We start from the raw sequence: 23,119 nt of genomic DNA on the forward strand, positions 1-23,119 counted from the left end.
TAAATGTCCCAGTGAAGAGATCCTTTCACCCTTCTCAGGCTACTCCTCAACCTGCCCTCTGGTGTCAGTCCTCAGCCCCTCCCCACCTCAGCTCAACAGTCCTTGTGCTGGGAAGAGGGTTATGCCCTTCCTTAGGGCTACTAGAGGAAACCCAGCCTCACCCTCTGGTCTGGTGGCCGACCCAGAGACCCCATGTTAAGCAGCTAGGTCTGTTCTTTTAGATGTGCTGCTGTTTCCCTGGGCTACTTGCTACCTCCAAACCCCTTGTGCTGTTTCCCAGGAGCCTGTGGTTAATACAGCCTCTCCTCTGGTTCCCAGACCTCTCAGGCTTCTCCCTAGGTCCTCCCAGCTCCTTGTTCCTCCCCTGGAACACCGACCCACAATGCTGCCTCCCTGGGCCTTTCCCCCTTTCCAGAAGCCAAAACAGGGACTAACTCCATCCTTGGGGTCCTCTTCAACTTGCCTTCAGCAGGCTCTACCCAGAGAGAGTGAGAAGTCTATCTCCTGTCTCGTGGGTTTCCTTTCTCCTGAGTTCTCTCCTCTCTCTGTGTAGTCTTCCCTGACCCTTTCACAGCTGGGGTTTCTAAGGATAATTAAGCTGTCAGATCAGGATCAAATGATGGATAGTTGCTATATCACAAGCAGGGCTTAGCCCATCTCCCCTTAAAAGGCCACCCAGCCTGTGACACTACCTCTACGGGGTTCTGTGAAAATTAATCACTAGGGCCCAGATCCACAAAAGTATTGGGGGTTACAATGTTCATCATTGTGACGCTTAACTTTTAGGCACCTAAAAAATCACTGGAACTAAAATGGAAGCCACAAAGCCTGAATTAGGTGCATAGGTTCCCTATACAATGTATGCGGAGAGATAGGCACCTAAGAATGTGATCCACAAAAGCCAGCATGCTAGGCAGAGAGCAGCCTTAACTAGCCAATGGGAGATGTTCATGAGAGAGAGGTGCTAAACCGCACCGTTCTCACAGAGTTAGGTGCTTAAGTTTGGGCTTCAGGAGACAGCTATCTCTGCTTGCAATCCACAGCTGGGAACCCCTCTCCTGGAGGTGAGTGGCTTAGATGTCTATGCTGTTTCTTGCAAGATGAGTTAGGAACCTTCTTAACTCCACACAAAAGAGAAGGAGGAAATGCCACCTCTCTTATAACTTTTAGGTCAGTGGTTAGAGCACCCAGCCGAGGATGTGAGAGACCCAGGTTCAGTTTCCACCCTCTGCCTGATGGGGAGAAAAGATTTGAACAGGGGTCTCCCACCCACCCCCCAGCAGAGTGATCTAACCACTGGGCTATCAGATATTCTGATGTAGGTCTGCCTCAAGTTCTCCTGTTGAAGCTGTTCCACTCTCCATAAATAATTAATTAGTCATTGGAGCAAGAGGACTGGACCTCTCTCTCTCTCTCTCTCTGGATAAATACTAAAATAGTAATTGTGAGTTAAAGTGGAACAGCTTCAACAGGAGAAACTATGGCAGTCCCACAACAGAATATCTCATAGTCCAGTAGTTAGGGCACTCACCTGAGAGGGGAGACCCCAGTGCAAATCCTTTCTCCCCACCAGGCAGAGAAGGGAATTGAACCCAGGTTTCCCACATTGCAGATGAGTGTTCTACCACTAAAAGATATAAGGGAGGCAGCACCAAATCAGTTTTTGATGGGGTCTGATCCAGTGGGTGCACTGAGTGCATGCCTACTGGATCAGGCCCTGCAGGTGAGATAGGCATTCCCCCCTATCATCCCATGGTTGTGAATCCTGCTGGAGCTTAGGCAGGAGATAGGTATCCCAATGACTAGAGGGAGGCAGAAGTGCCCAGGCAAAAAGGCAGAAACATTGGTGCCTAGCGAACTTTTACAGTGAACATTTACGCACCAAGTGAATTTAGGATTTGATGGCAGCTGAGCAGTTTTGTGGATTGCAGTGGCTACTGGGACTGGGACTTAGGTGCCCAAATTAGGTACTTAATACCTTTGTGAATCTGGGCCTAAATGACTGTTCTAGTAAATAAGTAGAAACCAAGCTGTGATTAATGACTTCTTTACTATCCTAAGTCACTTCACATCTCTCAGAAATGATAAGAGATGGGACAGCTTTATACTGCCATCTTTCACACATCAGAGAGGGGTACTGACATTGTTGCTTTCTAAGCATGGATTGCTCAATTAACCCATAATCCAGATTTAAACTTCCTTGATTTATCTAGGATTAAAACCAAGAAGATGGTTTTGGAAAACACAGCCCCCTTTCAGTGAGAGAAATAATTACTATAAATGTATTAAGTTGGGTTTTCATACAGAGAGGATTCTTCTTTGTACTTCCAGAGATTGCAGGTGAGACCATTCTTTGAAAGAAAAGTTCCTCCCTATCACTGTCACCTAGACTTCTGAGGGAATTAAAGAAACACTTACCTACCTCCAATTCACCCCCCCACAACCAACTATAATGGTGGTTAAACCCCTTTTACTTACTTCCTAATAGAAATGGACCCAAACAAATAACCAAGATACGAACACCCTGGAACACTGAAAAAGCGTTGATCCAAGTCCAAACGTTGCAACTCATACCCACCTCCTACTGAGAAAAGAATTGTGTACTAAGAAAACTATGATGAAGGAAAAGTGGGCATCCTTCTTAGGTCAGAAAACCTGATTTGACATCCTAGGATATTTGCCCATGAACACATAGGCAGATATACCAGACCAATTCATTTTAGCAGTAACCAAGAAACTAATCCATACGGAAGACAGACTGAGAAAATAATTGCACCAAACATGGGAAACTGCTGGAATTTTCAAATATACTAGTGTACTGAGATGCTTCTGATGCATATCAGAAGAGGCTTCTAAAGTATCTCTGATACATTTCCATGGAAATCTTACTGCCTTTTTTTTTTTTTTAACTGTAATTCTTCCAAAACGTTATCCCCAGGCCACTGGTAATTCTGCATCTAAACCTTCCAAGAGTCCAAACTAGCAAGGTGGTGAGTGCCATCAGATCCAATTAATCTCAGTGAGAGGTAAATATGCTCAAGAACTCAGAGAATCAGGTATCAAGTGTGAAATTCAGCCCTGTGGAGAGGTTCAGCAAAAGGCCTATGTACCGTTTACAGCACTTCATCCAAGTTCCAGAGCATACAGAGGAAAGAAATTTTTGCTATAGTTTTTGCGCATGCACACATGCGCCCACACACACAGAGCTTCCTTCGTTTCTTGTCTCACAACTTTAACGATACAAAATGACCCAATATCTGATGCCATAACACAATCTGTGTGCAGCAATCCTTCCAATCCCTTTGCCTAGAGCAGTGGTTCTCAAACTGTGGGTCAGGACCCCAAAGTGGGTCATGACCCCATCTTAATGGGGTCGTTGGGGCTGATGTTAGACTTCCTGGGGTCCAGGGCCCAAGCTGGAGGCCCACCACCCGGGTCCCAAGACCGAGGCCCACTACCCAGGGCCTGAGACCGAGGGCTTCAGCCCTGGGTGGCAGGGCTCAGGTTACAGCCCCCCCATCCCCGCCCCGGCCCCGCCTGGGGCTAAAGCCCTTGGGTTTGGGCTTCGGACCCCCCACCCGGGGTCGGGGATTTGGGATGGCTCAGTCTTCGGTCCGCCCTCCTCGGGTCATGTAGTAATTTTTGTTGTCAGAAGAGGGCCATGGTGCAATGAAGTTTGAGAGCCACTGGCCTAGAGACTAGACCCTCCTACAAGGAAACACCAGCAATGCCAGATGTTATCGGTTTTATGCTGATCTCCTGTAAGCTACATACCTCCTTCTCTTAATACAGTGACTGCACTTAGAATGCCACAACCCACTGCTTCATTTCATGTACGTTAAGCACACTGCTGCTAAATCCCTTATTTGAAGGTCTTAGAGGAAATTCAGAGCTATTAGGAGAACACATAGGAGAAGAGGCCTAAGAAAAAACAAGTCTCAGACAAAAAGCATCTTACCAAATCATATGGATTTCTATGAAGAAAGAGATACATAGGCTTCTGGAATACAGAGACAGGATGCCTATCATTTCCCAAAGAAAGACTCCTGGTTGTTGTTGCAAAGCTGAACAAGCTATACCTGAAAAATAATCATGGTACACCATTGTCTAGCTCAAGAGATCACCAGAACCTTAGGGCATACTGAGATTAAACAAGGCCCTAAATCACTCTCTTATGTGGACCAGGTGACAGCAAATGTATCTACCTACCAAATATTGAACACTACTTGAGCAGAGCAGTCAGGGAGACCCAGTTATGGAGAAATGGGAAATGTCACTTGAAACTTTTTATCTAGAAGAGAGGAAGCAAAACTCAAATTTTGAACTGGTTAGAGCGAACCAGTGAGAAACATCCTTCAGTACAGCACACTAAAGGATTCCAGATTCAGGACTTGTGTCCACATATTCATTATATTACCACCAATAACTAAGGTCAAGATATTTCTGGTATAAAGGAACAAGCAGCATGACCAAGAAAATAGAAAGTGGCATCTGCAAAAGAAAGATCTGGCAATATTTTTGCAGTGGGGCATTCCTAACAGAATGCTACAATGCAGACTTCCAAGAGTCCACTAAAGGGATGTGCAATACCAGCCAGCTGGAGCAGTAATTTGTGCAACTATGTCCATAGAAACTGTGAAGCTTGACTACTGCAAAACTCTAGTAGACAGGATATTCACTTTACTAACAGCAAATTCCATGGTACTAAACAAAACAAAAGAAAAAGAAATCCCTGCATATATAAATTAAATACCTTCCAATAAAAGATTTTACAGAGTCCCACACAATACGCAAAATCCTGGAAAAGCGATCTGTTGAGCAGGCATATTTCCTGACCTCACAGTCCCGCAGCTGTAAATATAAAATCTAATGAAGAGTAATCTTTCATACCTGATGAATCTCTTGCCATCCATTTTCGTCTTTGCAGCTGACTGTAGCATGTTCATGAAGTAAAAGTTCACAACAATAAGGGTCTCCTCCTACTACCGCGGTGTGGTATAGTGGTGTCAATCCACAGCTGTCCTTGTAGTTAGGAGATGCTCCAAGCTCTAAAAGGGTCTACAAGTAATTATAAATGGTGGACATGTCTGAGCAAATAACCGAAGGGCTCTCTGTATATTTATACCTTTCCAAAGTGCTGTTTAGGAGGTGGCATTTTTTGTTCCTGTTCTACAAGTTGGCTGAATGGGCTGAAGTACAGACAGCCTCAGAATAGCTGTGGCACAGTGCCAAAGGTCCAGGGTAATTCAGGCAATTGGTGCACTCTGTAAAGTCCTAGAGTTGGTACTCAGGGGATCTGCAGGTGACAGAATGAGTAGCAAAGACTGCCCACTACCCATCCTGTTATCGAGTTGAAAAATTGGGTGTTTTAATAAAGTTGTGGCTTTTGGCCACTCTTCAATTGCAGTGTGCCTTACCAAAAACATTGTGTAATTTGAAATCATGTCCAGAAGGAAGTAATGGAATTTCATAAACACAAGATTTAATCTAGAATGTCAAAATAATCAACAATACCAGTTAGAGCGGGAAGAAAAAACAAAGGGGCCAGTATTAAAAAGATAAAATGTATGATTCATGCTATTGGCATTCACTTTCAAAGACAGATCATAGAATCATAGAATATCAGGGTTGGAAGGGACCTCAGGAGGTCATCTAGTCCAACCACCTGCTCAAAGCAGGACCAATCCCCAATTAAATCATCCCAGCCAGGGCTTTGTCAAACCTGACCTTAAAAACTTCTAAGGAAGGAGATTCTACCACCTCCCTAGGTAACGCATTCCAGTGTTTCACCACCCTCCTAGTGAAAAAGTTTTTCCTAATATCCAACCTAAACCTCCCCCACTGCAACTTGAGACCATTACTCCTTGTCCTGTCCTCTTCTACCACTGAGAATCGTCTAGAACCATCCTCTCTGGAACCACCTCTCAGGTAGTTGAAAGCAGCTATCAAATCCCCCCTCATTCTTCTCTTCTGCAGACTAAACAATCCCAGTTCCCTCAGCCTCTCCTCATAAGTCATGTGTTCCAGACCCCTAATCATTTTTGTTGCCCTTCGCAACATTTAAACAGCATTTCGTGCAGACAGATCTTACACTATTTATCAGTGCACAAGATTAAGGCCATGTCTACACTACCACTTATGTCAGCAAAATTTATATCACTCGGGGTGAAAAAAACACACCCCTCAGAGACACAAGTTTCACCAGCATAAGTGATAGGGTGCACAGCGCTATGTCAGTGGGAGAGCTTCTCCTGCCACGTAGTTACCAATGCTCATTGAGGGTGGTTAAATTATGTCGACCAGAGAGCTCTCTCTCATCAGCATAGAGCAGTTTCATGAGGGATCTTACAGCGGCGCAACTGTATTGATACAGATGTGCCACTGTAAGGTCTCTAGTGTTAACATAAATGATGTTTCAGAAGTGATGGTGAAACAGACGCTTCTGAAATGAAAGGGCCCTTTGTTGAATGCAAATCCTGAAAGTCAAAAGCCTAGGGTAAATACTTAAGCAACCACAGATTAAAAGATCCATTAAGGACAATATGATAATTAACTCCAAAGCATTTTCCTTTATATATTGTTCTGTATAAAATAATGCATAATGTGGCTCTGAGAGAATTTACCTTGAGGGTTACTTGGTTCTTGGCTCTAGCTGCTTTGTGCAGAGCTGTCATTCCATCTTTCGCTCTGAAATCTAAATGTGCCCCTCCATTTTTCAGAGTTTTAATCACTTCTACAGTATTATCATGCTGAGCTGCCAAAGTTAGAGGAGTTTCTAAAGACAAAAAGAATATAATGTGTGAGAAAAATACAAGCAACTTTAACCAAAAAAAGTATTTACAAATATTTCAAAAATATTTTAATTGTTAGATTTTAAGTATAAAACAGATGAAACACTGCCTTAGGAATAGCATAAACTATCAACTTACTCCCTTCATATATTGGAACTATAGGTTTTGCTAAGACCGAGCCTTTAAAGGGCAATAGATTCAGCGGGTAGAATTTGGTTTTGTTTATACAGTAAAACCAGAATGTGTACCACTTTGTGCGTTGATTTCATTAATCTCTTACCTCCACTCTCTAGGTCATGGTAGTTGGGGTCCAGTCCCCGATCCAACATCTTTGTGATTTTTTCCACTGAGAGATGGTGAACATGATCCATAAATTTTCTCAAATTAGCCTGAAAGAAAGAGTGACGACTGAAAAGTCCTCAGATCGTACGAAGAATATTCCAGTTACGACTAAGATCTTCAGCTGGTATAATCTCCATAGCTCCATTGACCTTAATAGAACAGTGCCAATTTACACTAGTTGAGGATCTCTGGCCCTAAAATGGTACTCAATCAGAGCATAGATTCTATGGAATGCAATGGTCAAAATTAAAAACAAGAATATGCTGCTTACAACATTCAGGAAAAAAATTACTAGAAGTCCTATTCATAAAGAAATCAGACTGATAAGATGGAGATCATAATTAATCCGACCTGTAAGAGTCTCTGAAGATATGTATGTCAGTATTTATAAAACTGGTGATGTACTGAAAACTTGCTGGGTTTATATAAAGTTCATATAAAATTACTTGTAAATTTATGGCAAAGTCAAACATAGGAAATGTACTGTTAGAAAAATTCTCAAATTGTAGTCACTGGACCACTAGCCACTCATGGACGTTTACTGGTGGTCTGCAGACTGCTTAGCTGGTCACCCGAAGCAGATCTCCCCTAATTTTCCAGTCCTAAATTACATACTTTTCTAAATATTCCTTTTCCACTTAAGCAATTGCCTTAGTTGTTGCAAAGATGCTTCACATTCTACAGTCAGTTGTGAGAGGGGAGGCATTCACAAGACAACTTCTGTTTAGATGTGGTCTACATGAAGAAGTCTGAGAATCCCTGGTGTATTGAATATAAAATCCAAGTCCTTCAGGCTTTACTCACATAAGCAGTTCCTTGACTTCAGTGGGACTATTCACATGAACAGAGATCTGCAAGATCAATGTTAGAACTATCCAGGCTGCACTCTGTATGTATTTTTTAGACTGTCATTAGAATCAAAGGATTCTAATCAGAGGGTCATTGTGCATCTGATGTTAGTACTTTTCCTGCCAGATACTATCTTTCAGAAAATGGATGCTCTCCCTTATCACCAGTAAATTGGACATACCTTTGTATGAAGCTTGGCCAGCTGTTTTTCATCAAGATTTAATTGCTTATACACTCTCTTCTTGTACCGAAACTGATAGGGAAACAAAGAGATTAAGTCAAAATTTCATATTTTATTTAATAGTGAAAAAGATCAGAAATTATCAGAATGTGGCATCTGTTAACAGTCATGTAGATTTGGGCAAACTTCAAAAAAGGGCTTGGGAGTACAGTTTAAATAAACAAATAATTAAATAAACCCCAAAATGTTAGAATGCTTAGAACCATACTATTGAAATTCTACAATCCTTATAAGCTAAGTTTATACTTGGTATAAGTATCCAGAAGTTAATGAAATTACATGAGGAATGAGTTTGGCCCCTTGAATCTACACAAATAAACTGGAAATACCATGTGAAGAGCTTTCCCCAAAGACATTTCAGCACTTTCACTTCCAGCCACAGACAGAAAAAGGAATTGCAGAGGTATGTGAAAATTTAAAACATGCATTTAAAAAAAAAAATCAGCAGAACGTTTCTGAATCCTTACTCATAGGAGTAGTTCTGTGGATGTTAATGACACATCTGCTGTGAATAAGGATTACTCATGTGCATAAGGGTTACAGGACTGACTTTGGTCCAGCTGAGGCCACTTCTTATTCTGTTCTGACCAATTTGCCTATTGCTAGAGCAGACAGATCAGCTGAAAATTCATGGGGTCACCATTACACCATGATATATATTTACCACTGATCTAGCACACCACAATTTATAGTTCATTAGAATGCTAAATGGCTCTTCTGTGATTAATTGACTTTCGTGTAAAATGTATTTTTAAACATAGATTTCACCCCCACCTTTCTTCTCACAAGGCTAAATGGTGGCATTTATGACACCTCCCTGTAAGGGGGCAGTGTGGAGCTGCAGTACCCCCGGACGAGAGGTGGGGAGATTGTGCTCCTTGCCCATTGGGGTGCATAATCTATTCCATCCTAATGAATGAAGTAGACTGTTTGCTCTGGTCTGCTGGCCTCACCCTGTACAACAGTGCAGGAGGGTCACGCCATGATCCAGGCATTGTGAATGCCTCAAAACAATAAGCTTTTACATGACGTGCAATGTTGAGGAAGCGTCTTGTGTGCCACTACACAAGGTCCCTTCACTATCTGGCCCATAATCTTTCTTGATTATGTCTGAAGTTCAAAGCCCCCTCTCTCTCCTCCCCCTTTTTTAAAAAAAATATTAGCTTTTCATGGAATTTCTGTCTCTTTGTGTTCATTAAGATTCTACTGTAACTACTGTTCATGCTCTCAACATGCTACAGTTTTCTCTGAACTGGTAAATACATGTTGTGAATAGAGACAAAAATAGATCTTTGTTTACTAGGTAGAATTCAAAGAGTGCCATGTATTTTTTGGATAGGGCCTGAATATCAGCTTTTCGGGCAGAACACTTTCATCCGTTACTTGCCATGTACTCGAATACTGCAGAGAAAAAGGATCCTTTCCCCATTTATTGCACATAGAGGAATTCTGCTGACAAGTCCTCTACTGTTAAAACAGTACTGTAACAAGTGCACTGGCGAAAACAGTAGACTTAAATATAGTGATTATTTACTTTGTTCAGGGTTATAGCACAAACATCAGTGACTGACCCTCAGAATTCAACTGGTAGAGTAAGTAGGGCTCTGAATTCTCACTTCCATTAGTTTTACACCAGTGTAAATCTACTGATGTCAGACCTGCAAATTTCACTTTTTTTTCCTGTCTACTATAGTTTTTTGGCCTTTCCTAGAGAGAAAGTTGAGCAATTACTGACTCAGTGTAGGAAGTATTACATATAAAATCAGAGAGTAATTTATGTGAGTTAGGGAATAGCCGAAATATAAAAACATTTCCAGATAATCTCCTGTTTCCCTAATTTTACTCAAAATTTAGATTACTCATACTAAGGGCTTGTCTGAGCAGTGAGGTAATGCACACTACTGGCAGGGATGGGAGGGTGATTTCTAAAACACACTGATGTGTAGTGGCATAATTGGTCCATGTAGAGCCTGCTAGTGTCCACTTAAGGTTCCCTAGGGCAGTGTTTTTGAAATGGTGGGTCCCACTCTGGGAGTTGTGACGCACTCAGGTTTGTCCCATATGCCAGGTTGCAATACCCACACCTGGGAGTCAAGCCAGCACCACAGGACAGGAGCTGTCATTGCAGGGTAAGTGTAGGGCATCCTTCCTCTCCAATCCCCTGTCCCCAGGTTCTCCCCTCCACATTAGTCCCATCATCCTCTAGAACTTTCCTACAACCCTCTGGTGGATCGGGACCCACCATATAGGAAACATTGCACTAGGGAATTTTTAATGTGCACCAGCAGGCTCTACATGGACCAATTAATGTGAATTCTGGATTTCACATGGCCCTTGCTATATGGTGTGCTACACAGTCATTTTTTCAACTAAAAATCCCAGTGTATCAATAATGAGCAAAATAGGTCAAGCAACTGGTTACTTGTTCTTTCATCTGGGAGAAACCATCAGCCCTTCCAGTCCTCTCACTCATCAGAGGGTGCCAGGATTTATATAGTCCCTTTTCCCAGAATGTCTTGCTTTATCTCAAGACTACACCTGGCTGTCCAGGAATGACATTTCCCAGCAGCCCATCATTGCTAAGGGGAAAGAAAAGTTCCAGCATGCCCTACAACTGGAACTGCAGTCTGGTCCTTAAAGCATAGTTTAGCACCTTAGATTTCTCCATCAAATCATAAAAAGTGTTACCCTGAAATGTCTTTCTGTCAATCAGTGATCATGACTCCTGTTCTACTGGTATGCCTCCTGAGGAAAATTCTGGAACAGAGTAGTGCTGGCCCCACAGGTTTCTAGTATTAAAGGGTTGGTACATCCCACCACAGAAAGTCATTGAGCCTGATCCTTAACTTTTATGTGAGTAATGCATAAAATACCCCCTGAAATAAAAATGTTTCAGATAGTAAAGCTTTAAAATTTTTACAGTTGTATTAAAATACCTCTAAGGAGGGAACACCTTTATTCACTGGTTGTGGATATTCCCTAAGGAGTCGTTCCTCGTCCAAAAATTTCCCATCTCTCCCGTTGCTGGCAGGCTGAAACAGCCCATAATTCAGGACATCTTTCAAACTCTGATTCAAAGTGCATAAAATTCGTTGTTTTGCTACCCACACTGAAGCTTCAGGATTAAATCTAATGCATTTCTGTAAAGCCAAATAAAATAACACGTTACAAAACTTATGAGAGATTTATAAAGATCATTCTAAAGTAACAAAAAGCCACATAAGTAATATTGTGAGAGCCTGCAAAGAGTGCACAGAAATTAAATACAAATGCAATATAATATACACTTGCATATAAAGCAGAAAATTTTGCTCAGCCACAAGGCAAAATATTCCACAATACTTGGTATCTTTCATTTTCAGGCACATGTTCACAATACCTTATCCAACTTTTTCTAGACAAAGAGGAAGAGAAGAAAGCATATAACTTGAGCTCAAAATGAATGAGATCAGCTATAACAAATTAAACGAATAAACTGTACTTGTCTGCATTTCCCTGCAAAAGAAGCTGAAAATCTACATTTAATTAAATTCTAAGACAAAGAACTGCATTAACAAGGAGATTAGATTTCAGACTTCTGTTCCTTAACAACATCAAACACAGAGGTGCTATAAAAACATAGGGCATCCTGAGTTCTTTCTCAGACTTTAGAAATCATATCTTCTTTCACAGATCATGTGCGAGTATGCAACATCTCTTGGTACAACCCAGGGAAGGCAGGCTAATGGGACTTCAAGCACCCTTTCAATTTTGATTTTGTTTGGTGACCGTGTAGCCTCCCGCATAATTTACATTTAAATTACAGCAGCCTGTCCTCAGCTGCCTTTGTGTGGCCGCAGTGATATGTGCAGTGGGCCCGTCCTCTCACCTTGATATGCCCCTCCCTCCTTCTGCACTGGGGCTTGCAAAGAGCATGGCATAGGGCTGCTATGTCAGTCTCTCTCCTGGACAATTACAGACTGTTCTGGTCCCCTTATGTTTCCCCAGCAGAATACAGGGGCTGCTCTGGGGCCAAAAGAAGTACACCCAACCCCAATAATATTTCAAATACAAGAAAAAAATCAAAATACACATAGCAGCCTTAACTGTGACCACAATATGAACTCAGCTTTTCAATATGTCATTAATTTCTGTTTAGGTCATTTCCGAAGATCTCTATGTTCTTAACAATTATATTCTTCAACTTGCATTTCTTCTATATGTAGATAGTAAGAACGGAACAGTACAGAAAAATACAAATTGACACCTTACAGGAAAAGGAAATGCTTTTTTTAATCTGACGTATCAACTTAATTTACAGCTTTCTATAGTACTCATCTTTGCAGCATCTGTAGGTTATATATTTTATAAATTCTCTAGAGATAAATCACTCATATGTAAAAAACTAAGCACTATGAATTTATTAATGATAAACATGTCAATACTTGACAAGATACCATGCAGTTCTGAAAGCATGAACCTCTGATTTCATACATTTAACCAAATCATACAAATGGCTAAATCAAGTGCAAAATTTACCACTTTATGGGTTTATATGGCAATGTTTTTTTTCTAAATCAGTTTCTCCATTTGGGGGAAATAGTCCCATTAGTGCAAAACATTCTTGGATCCTGAGAGGCATGAAGGACTTTCAATTCTCCATTAATTTCACTGGGCATTGCAGGTGCTCAGCTGGTCATCAGCATATCTCAAGATTTTGCCCTATAGAAATAGGAGTTACTAGCAGCATCTCGCCCTGTATATTATTTGTGTGGCAAGCTGACCTGCTCACAAATTCCAATTTAGGGGATTGCAATCAACGTTTGGCTCTGATTCTGCCAATTATTCCTCAAATTAAAGATCAGTTGACACTGATGATTAGGTATCCTCTATACATCTTTGTTGCCTGGCAAGAAATGTTCTAGCTAAGCTGCCACGATAGCATCACACAATCACCCATTTGCTGAAGGAATATGGTAGGCTTATGAATACTAGCTTAAATCCAGCTCTACAATGCTTTTTTTCATGCGTGGATCATTGGGGATCACATCTCAGTTTATTTCTCTTTGTGACTGGTACGAACTGCAGTTTTTTGAGATGTGCTTCAAATACTTACCCGGGCTACTGTTAGGATACATAAGGAAATTATAGGGGTCAGGGAACGTGGGGGGCAAGGAGAGAGAATGTTGTGCTCAGGAAAATAGTGGGAGAAGAAGACAAAGGGACATGGTTACTAGGCTAACTATATTGTTGTCCCTTTTTGGGGTCTCTGAGTGCATCCACCACAGGTGTCAGGCTGCAGGCCTTTACCTCTCCTGGAGTGGAATTGCCCACTCTCAGCTCAGGACCTTGGTTACAGCCCCCTGGTACCAACCACGACTAATTCAGCAGGTCCATCTGGGATTGGACCCTGCAATGGTTTCTCTTTTGGAGTCTGTTACAGCATACGTTCACAGTGATACAGTAACAGCCTCTTCAGAACAAACCATGATTTATTTTGACTAATGGTAGACAGCACTTAGAGGAGTAGATTTAAAACAGAAGCCTGCATCCATATTCCTTTACCTAAACTCTATCTCAATCCATAGCTCAGGCAGGTCTGGCTTATTCCCCATTTCTGAGTTGGGAGGAACACCCCCACACTGTTTACAGCCTTCTCCCTCTGTCTCTGAGTGTCTCAGTTAGACTGACACATTTCTCAGCTCATCCCCCCCAAACCATCCTTTTCTAGGGTCTTTTAGGGCTTACATCCTCTTTTGATCTCAGGTTTATCCTAGATGAAGCTAGCTAGATGAATTCTCCCACCAACTCATAGACTCGTAGATATTAAGGTCAGAAGGGACCATTATGATCATCTAGTCTGACCTCCTGCACAATGCAGGCCACAGAATCTCACCCACCCACTCCTGCAATAAATCTCTCACCTTTGTCTGAGCTATTGAAGTCCTCAAATCATGGTTTGAGCCCAGTCACTGTTATCTTAACTCTTTTGAAGCTACTTATGTGAGGGTGAGTTATCTCTGTCATTGTGTCACCCTTCCTACTAGGTACTGTAACAACCTCCTTATATGTTCCTTTCATTTAGCTCTATACATTCAATCAGGCAGCATACAAAATTGAACAGGAAAACTAAGTCATGCACAATATTCATAAAAGATATTACAGACATTTTTCCAGATTGTAACAGGGGTCCTGGAAGGCAGACTACAGGATACAGGCTGCTCTCTCTCTCTCTAATCTTTATGTTGGTGAGTTCCTCCTCTCCAACCATCACCTTATTTCTTTCAGCATCATTCATCAGCCCCCCCACCCCCAAACCCTGTCACTCAGCTTTTCCTGACCTCCAGTCCATCAGCATTGCTCTCAGCCCTCTTCTCTCTGCCCTCTCTTCCATCAATATGATTGTTGAGTCTCTCCATGCTTGACTTTTTTGTCCCTCTGTCCCATCTCAAGGTCCCCCATCAACCCCCAGACCTGTCTCCTCCTCCAACAATCACTTCCTCAGCTCCTGTTCTCACATGGCAGAGCATCTCTGGAAGAAATCACGTGACCAGTCCAACTTCCTCCACTACAAATTCATTCTCTCCACATTCTTTTCTTCCATTTTCCTTGCTGAACAACTCTTACTTCTCCTACAGAAACCCATTTCTGCAATCCCAGTCACCTATATGCCATATTTCCGACTCACTTCTCAACCCTCCGCTCCTCCTGACTCTACTGCTCTCTCTGCACAGGATCTCACAGATTTCTTCCAAGAGAAAATTGACAAAATACATCTCCCTTCCTTCTTGGCTTGCCTTTCCTTCCTCCTTCCCCTCCTATTACTCTCTCCTCCTTCTTCCCGTCACAAATACAGAAATTTATCAGCTTCTCTTTTTCTCTAACCCCTTCATATGCCCTGGTAACCCCATCCCATCCTATTCCTTGCACCCAGCCGCATTCCCTGTTATTCTTCTCCTTAACTTCTCACTCTTCTCTGGCTTTTCCCCTTCACAATACAAGCATGCTTTTGCCTTTTCCTTCTTAAAAAAACCCACCATTATTTAGCCTACTTTCCTCTCCAAATACTGCCCTCATCTCTCTTCTCCTCCTCATCTCTCAAATCATTGAACATTCTGTTTATAATTGTCTGGAGTTCTTTTCCTCCAATTCCATCCTAGACCCTCTCCAATTGAGCTTCTGCCCCTTGTTCCCCACTGAATCCACTTCGCCTAAGTCTCTAATGACCTCTTCTTAGCCAGAGCTCAGAACCACTACTCCATCCTCATCCTCCTTGACCTGTTAACCACCTTCAATGCCACTGACAATACGATGTTTCTTCTTCGTGAAATCTTCGTCCTCCCTTGACTTCTGTAACTCTGTCCTCTCCTGGTTCTCATCTGACTTCTCTAATCGCTCCTTCAGCATGTCCTTTGGAAGAACCTCCTTATTCCCTCTCCAGCTTTCTGTGGGGGTTCCACAGGACTCTGTCCTTGGTTCCTTTCTCTTTTCCCTCTACACCTTATCTCTGTGTAATCTCATCTGTAAACACATGTTCAGCTACCATCTCTATGCTGCTGACTCACCGACCTGCCTAGTCCACTGCTTCAACCATATCAATCTCTCCACTAGCTCCTTCTTCTTTAATCCTATCAAATTTAAGCTGTTTGTCTTCACTTTCAAGGCACTTCATGGCCTATCCTCCTCTATAATTTCTCAGTCAGTATCAAAATATCAACTCTGGCTGCCAATCAGCCTCTGATGCCAGCCTCTATTGGCCACTTGTTAAATTTTCAAATGAGCACTTCTGTGCTTTCTCCGATGCTGCTCTTCATGTTTGGGAACATCTACAAAGGTATCTCATTATCCTCCTTCAAACCTTCCTCTGATATGATGCCTACAAAAAACTTGACAATGGTTAGGCCACTGGTGTGCTGAAACCACTGCCTATCATGCTGACCAATATTGTCTCCTTGTTTCCTTGTACTCCCTTATCTGTCTGTCTGTATTCATCTGTTGTTTCATCTTATACTTAAATTGTAAGCTCTTTGGGGAAGGGACCATCTTTTTGCCCTCTGTTTGTACAGCACCTGACACAGCGGGGTCCTGGTCTGTGACTGGGTGTCCTATGCACTATGGTAAATACAAATAATAAATAATAACAAGAACATGACTAAGAGGAAATGGAGACAGAAGGTGGTTGGGGGGTGAGATGATAAAAAGACAAGGAGGGGAAAGTGGGGTCAGTTGAAGGCGAAGGAGGCAGGACTGATAGGAAAGGAAGATGGGGAGGGCAGAAAATAGCATCTCCCACAATATATAGGTTGGGCAAGGGTAAGTGGACCCTGCATCTGAGAAGCCAGTGGGGAGACACATTTATCCATGTCCATTTAAGGTTGAATTTTCAACCCGAAATGATCACACAGAAATGGAGGGAAGTTGAATTTCCCACAAACACAGACTTTGACATTGGTAGACCTGCCTACTCTTGCCAAGGCTGTAGGCGTCAGCTGAGCACTGATAAATTCATTTCTGTAAACCAGTCCAGGTCACCTACATAGTAGTATTGTTCAAGATAGGTGTTAGACTTGTAAGGATGCGTTTAGTCTCTATGAAGTGACTGTAAGTTGCTCTATGTATTAATCTTACATGTAATGTCTGTAACCCATGCTATAAGGTAACATGTAAGCTTTGCTTTATAACTATACAAATGCCTGATCTGAATCTGTGAACCCAGGCAGGAGGAATGGTTCTCCCGCTCATCAAGAAAGACTAACAAAACTAAGTGGGCCATTGTGAAACATCACAATATGAAGACTAAGGGTATGTCTACACTGACAAGCTTCTGCACCACAAATTGTACCACTTTTATTAAAATGCCGGAATTAAACCACTGTTGCATGTCCACACTGTGTTCCTTGTGACACTGGAGTGCATCCACATTAGCAGCTCTTGCAACGGCAAAGACAGCAGTGCATTGTGGTAGTTATCCCACTGTGCAACTGGCCGCAGGGTGCTTTGGGAAGGGTTTGCAGTGCCTCATGGGACAGGCACAGTGTCACATGATGCAGGTTCCCCAATCCCATAGTTCCATGGGCATCCTACTACATTGCCAGCTGCTTTTCAACTGAAGCAGGCAGGGAGTGCGTGACAGGGAGTGTGTGTGTGTGTATGGGGTGGGAGGAGAGACAGTGTGTTTTGGGGGACAGAGGGTGTGTCAGCATGCTGTCTTGTAAATTCAGACAGCGGCAGGAAGCAATCAGTCCTGAGGCAGTGGGAGGAGGATAACACAACATCAGCCCCCGCCTCCGTTCCTGGGCTCTCTGCTCAGCAATCTCTCTCTCTCTCTCACACACACACACACACACACACATCTGCCTCTTTGTTCAACAGCATGAGCATTCCACATTAATGGTTTGCTTTGTGTCCTGGAGCAGATCAGCACAGCACTCAAGAGCTGTCAGAAATGGTGCTTTGAAAGGGAAGGGGTGCATGTCTCCAGGGCAGCCGAGCTCAAAACAATGAGCAGAGCAGTCACTTGAGGCATTATGGGACAAGTCCGGAGGCCAATTACAGCACAGAAAGCAATCAAGTGTTCACACTGGCAATAGGGTGCTGGAGCCTCTACGCAAATAGCCTTATAACTCTTGTCAAGGTGGGTTTTTTGCAGCGCTGCAACTGAGGAGTTTCTGCATGCAAAGTGGCTTGGCAGTGTGTACACATCTGCAATTTGAGAGCAAAAAGCTGCTTTACTGTGCAGAAACTTGCCAGTGTAGACAAGCCCTGAGTTAATGGCCCTCTCACACCCATGAAGGTGCTATGTACAAGGAAGCTCATGCCATGAGCTTGAATTCTGGAAGAAGGAAATAAAGATAGCTGACGGGAAAATTCTTCATCTCTGCTGTATGGTCTCTCACAAGACTGGAGGTAGGAAACAAAAGCACAGATCCCCAGGGCATTCAGTGCTGACAGATTACTACAATTCTGCCACTTGTGGAACTATATACTGTAATTCATTTGTGTACATATGTTGCCTGTTTTAACCTGTAAATAACGCTCTCATTTCTTTTTCCTAGTTAATAAATCCTTAGTTAATAATCCTTAGTTAATGGCTATAAGCATGGTCTTCAGTGTGAGATTTGAGGTACAAACTGACCTGGGGTAAATGACTGGTCTCTTGGGACTAGAAAGAACCTGAATCTTTTGTGATCATTTGTGTATGTTAACCATTATCATTAAGTCCAGCTTGCATGGGTAGCAAGGTAGACTGGAGTTCTCAAGAGGACCGTCTGTGACTCCATGGTAAGACAGTTATAGTGCTTCAGGAGTTCACATTTGTATACTGAGTTGGTGAATTCTAATTATAGGACATACAACCAGTTTGGGGAGTCTGCCCTGCTTTTTGATCGTTTGCTCTGAGGTTGGCACTCACAGTCGTGAGCCACTGCAGACAATGTGACACAGACCAAGAAAAAAGTGATATATTATTCATCATAATTTTTAAGTCAATATCAAGATTATAGTTTTTGGATGGGAGTGTCTCAACATTTTGAATTATTGGGACTTGTAACAATGCCAACTTTGAGTCTACAGAGCAGATCCATGTGTAACCCTTATTCCATGAAGGTAGCTAGTTGATGTCTATGAAGGGCCTTGGTGGTATTGATCTGGTTTTTAGTGTCACCTATTTACTAGTAACTGGATCTGATATAACCAATTAGTGCTTCCAGTTCTCAGAGAGGTTGTGAATACAGGTTCTGAATCTAAGAACAATTCCAGGATGGCATATCGCTTATACCAAAAAAAATGAGTAAGATTACTCCTCAACACTTCAAACATCCTACAACCCTCATTCCCCCAGCTCCCTGAGGCCTTAGAATGTGCCCTTGGCATTCCTACTAGAACATACATGCTTCAACTATGATTTTTGACAGTTCTACATTCAAATGGATCCAGGTTGGCAGACAGGTGTAGCTAGAAGGTGCAGTGAGACAGGAAACAATTTTAAATAGAAGCAGTGGTTAAAACTCTATGGGGACAGCAAACTGAGGCCTGGTCTACACTACAAGTTTATGTGGGATTTGGCAGCATTAAATCAAATTAACCCTGCACCCGTCCATACAACTAAGCCATTTTTTTTTACATAAAGGGCTCTTAAAACTGATTTCTGTACTCCTCCCCAAAGAGGGGATTAGCACTGAAATCGACATCACTGTTTCGAATTAGGGTTAGTGTGTACGCAATTCGAAGGTATTGGCCTCCGGGAGCTATCCCACAGTGCACCATTGTGACCGCTCTGGACAGCACTCTGAACTCAGGTGCACTGGCCAGGTGTACAGAAAAAGCCCCGGGAACTTTTGAATCTCATTTCCTGTTTGACCAGGTGAGCTCATCAGCACAGGTGACCATGCAGTCCCAGAATCGCAAAAGAGCTCCAGCATGGACCGAACGGGAGGTACTGGATCTGATCGCTGTATGGGGAGAAGAATCCGTGCTATCAGAACTACATTCCAAAAGACGAAATGCCAAAACATTTCAAAAAATCTCCGAGGCCATGAGGGACAGAGGCTACAGCAGGGACGCAACACAGTACTGTGTGAAACTTAAGGAGCTCAGACAAGCATACCAGAAAACCAAAGAATCAAACAGACACTCTGGCACAGAGCCCAGACATGTCACTTCTACGCTGAGCTGCATGCAATTCTGGGGGGGGGGGGCCACTACCACTGCCCCACCCTTGTCCGTGGACTCCGATGATGGGGTACTCTCCGCCAAGCCTGAGGATTTTGTGGACAGAGAAGATGGGGAGGATGAGCTTGAGAAGAGCACACAGCACACCGTTCTCCCTGACAGCCAGGATCTTTTTATCACCCTGACTGAAATACCCTCCCAACCCAACAAAGCCAGAGAAGGGATCTCTGGTGAGTGTACCTTTTTAAATATAATACATGTTTATAAAAGCAAGCGTTTTTTAATGATTAAGTAGCCCTGAGGACTTGGGATGCATTCGTGGCCAGTACAGCTACTGGAAAAGTCTGTTAATGTGTCGGGGGATGGAGTGGAAATCCTCCAGGGACATCTCCATGAAGCTCTCCTGGAGGTACTCTAATAGCCTTTGCAGAAGGTTTCTGGGGACAGCAGCCTTATTCTGTCCTCCACGGTAGGACACTTTGCCATGCTAGTAGCAAGTAATCTGGTATCATTGCATGACAAAGCCTGGCAGCGTATGGTCCCAGTGTTTGCTGGCATTCAAGCAACATCCGTTCTTTATCTCTCTGTGTTATCCTCAGGAGAGTGATATCGTTCATGGTAACCTGGTTGAAATAGGGGAATTTAATTAAGGGGACATTCAGAGGTGGCCGTTCCTACTGGGCTGTTTGCCTGTGGCTGAAAAGAAATCCTCCCTGCAGTTAGCCACGCGGTGTGGGGGAAGAGGGGGCATTGGCACTGAGCTGTTCGCGTTTGGCTAGCAGGGATCTTCCCTGATACCAGCCACGCAGTGCGGGGAGGGGTAAAGCGATCATCCCAAAGAATTGGATGGATTGGGGGTGGGGGGGTTAGTTTGGTTTCTGCTGCTGCACGTTAACAGGAAAACTGCAGCACTAAATGGCCAACTCAGCGTGCTTTGCTTGGTATGGGAGAGGCGGGCGCTGCTGTTATGAAGGTTGCAGAAGCCGAAAGACTATGGCTTATCGTGGTCGCCTGCAAGCCGAATTCTGTTGCCCGGCCCTGCGTGTGTGATCTCTAACACCAAAGCCGCAGGCACTCAATATAAGATGCAAAATGCGACCTTGTACCAAAATCACACGTGCTATGTAATGTGAATAGTGTTGTTCACCGTAAAAGAGTATAGCCATTGTTCTGTAAAATGTACTTTTTAAAATACTTCACTCCCTTTTTTTCCTCCAGCAGCTGCAAGTGTTTCAAGTCTCCCTCCTCTGTCCGAAAGGCCATCTCAGATAAGGCGGTGAAAAAAACGCACGTGCAATGCAATGTTCTCTGAGCTCATGCAGTCGTCCAGCACTGACAGAGCTCAGCAGAATGTGTGGAGGGACACAATAGCAGAGTACAGGAAAGTGGCCGATGAACGTGAGGAGAGGTGGCAGCAGGCACCCTGGACAGTAGTCAGGAGCTGTTCAACTATAGGCTGAGCAAGTGCAGAATGGTGGTAGAGTGTGCATTTGGACGTTTAAAGGGTTGCTGGCGCAGTTTACTGACTCGCTCAGACCTCAGCGAAACCAATATTCCCATTGTTATTGCTGCTTGCTGTGTGCTCCACAATCTCTATGAGAGTAAGGGGGAGACATTTATGGCGGGGTGGGAGGTTGATGCAAATTGCCTGGCAGCTGAATACGCACAGCCAGACACCAGGGCCCTCTACCACCATTCTGCACTTGCTCAGCCTATAGTTGAACAGCTCCTGACTACTGTCCAGGGTGCCTGTGTATGGCTTCATGAGCCAGGGCATTAAGGGGTAGGCTGGGTCCCCAGGGATAACTATAGGCATTTCAATATCCCCAACAGTTATTTTCTGGTCTGGGAAGTAAATCCCTTCCTGCAGCCATTTAAACAGATCAGAGTTCCTGAAGACGTGAGCATCATGAACCTTTCCCAGCCATCCCACGTTGATGTTGGTGAAACGTCCCCTGTGATCCACCAGTGCTTGCAGCAACATTGAAAAGTACCCCATGCGGTTTATGTACTGGCTGCCCTGGTGGTCCGGTCCCAAGATAGGGATATGCTTTCCGTCTATAGCCCCACCACAGTTAGGGAATCCCATTGCAGCAAAGCCATCTAGTATGACCTGCACATTTCCCATAGTCACTACCTTTGATAGCAGCAGCTCAATGATTGCGTTGGCTATTTGCATCACAGCAACCCCCACAGTAGATTTGCCCACTCCAAATTGATTACCGACTGATCGGTAGCTGTCTGGCGTTGCAAGCTTCCACAGGGCTATTGCTACTCACTTGTGAACTGTGAGGGCTGCTCTCATCTTGGTTTTCTTGTGCTTCAGAGCAGGGGAAAGCAAGTCACAAAGTTCCATGAAAGTGCCCTTATGCATGCAAAAGTTTTGGAGCCACTGGGAATCATCCCAAACCTGCAACACTATGCGGTCCCACCACTCTGTGCTTGTTTCCCAGGCCTAGAATTGGGGTTCCACGGCATGAGCCTGCCCCAGTAATACCATGATCTCCAAATTGCTGGGGACCGCGGTTTTAGAGAAATCTGTGTTCATATCCTCATCACCACGCTTCTGTCACCTCCTCGCCTGGTTTTTCAGGTGCTGGTTCTGCATAAACTGCACAATAATGCATGAGGTGTTTACAATGGTCATAACTGCTGCGGTGAGCTGAACGGGCTCCATGCTTGCTGTGCTATGGCGTCTGCTCGGGCAATCCAGGGAAAAGGGCATGAAATGATTGTCTGCTGTTGCTTTCACGGGGGGAGGGAAGGTTGACTGATGACATTTACCCATAACCACCTGCGACAAATTTTTGCCCCATCAGGCATTGGGAGATCAGCCCAGAATTCCAATGGGCAGCGGGGACTGCGGGAACTGTTTGTGACCAAGTTCCTCCTCTGCCTTTGTGGGTCCTGCGCTTATTGGTGGATTTGCTCACCTCAGAGGTTCACAGCAGCCCTCAGTTTGGCCATGTTCATGGCTCAAATCTGCCGTTCACTCAGTTAGCCTCGTCATTGGCCAGCACGGGGAAAAGGAAGAAGAACAATCCCCACAGTCTCTGCTGATCCACCTAGTGGATCGGGGAACAGGCCAGAGACCTTCCCCTCTGGTGGAATCCACAGTCCAGGTCAACTCCTCCGGTATCAAGTAGGGAGCTGGGGGAATGGAGGAATGGGGGGAACCCGGGCCCGCCCTCTACTTCAGGTTCCAGCCCAGGACCCTGTGGATTGCAGCTGTTTACAATGGCTCCCA

At 43.8% G+C, this 23,119-nt stretch overlaps 1 protein-coding gene across 5 annotated transcripts in view; it reads right to left on the reverse strand.

Moving 5' to 3' along the window:
• Positions 1–23,119, reverse strand: part of SHANK2 (SH3 and multiple ankyrin repeat domains 2) — a 516,022-nt gene that overhangs the window by 476,170 nt on the left and 16,733 nt on the right. For 4 of the 5 annotated variants that reach the window (XM_077820165.1, XM_077820164.1, XM_077820163.1 and 1 more), the window contains exons 2-6: positions 11,160–11,363; positions 8,164–8,235; positions 7,072–7,180; positions 6,624–6,775; positions 4,891–5,058 (exon numbers count right to left, since the gene is read on the reverse strand). In XM_077820165.1, coding sequence (XP_077676291.1) covers positions 4,891–5,058; positions 6,624–6,775; positions 7,072–7,180; positions 8,164–8,235; positions 11,160–11,363 — 705 coding nt within the window. The remainder of the gene's footprint in view (positions 1–4,890; positions 5,059–6,623; positions 6,776–7,071; positions 7,181–8,163; positions 8,236–11,159; positions 11,364–23,119) is intronic. The other variant, XM_077820166.1, reaches the window with a different exon arrangement.

Source organism: Eretmochelys imbricata, chromosome 6 (assembly GCF_965152235.1).
Source record: "Eretmochelys imbricata isolate rEreImb1 chromosome 6, rEreImb1.hap1, whole genome shotgun sequence".
Classification (NCBI taxonomy): domain Eukaryota; kingdom Metazoa; phylum Chordata; order Testudines; family Cheloniidae; genus Eretmochelys; species Eretmochelys imbricata.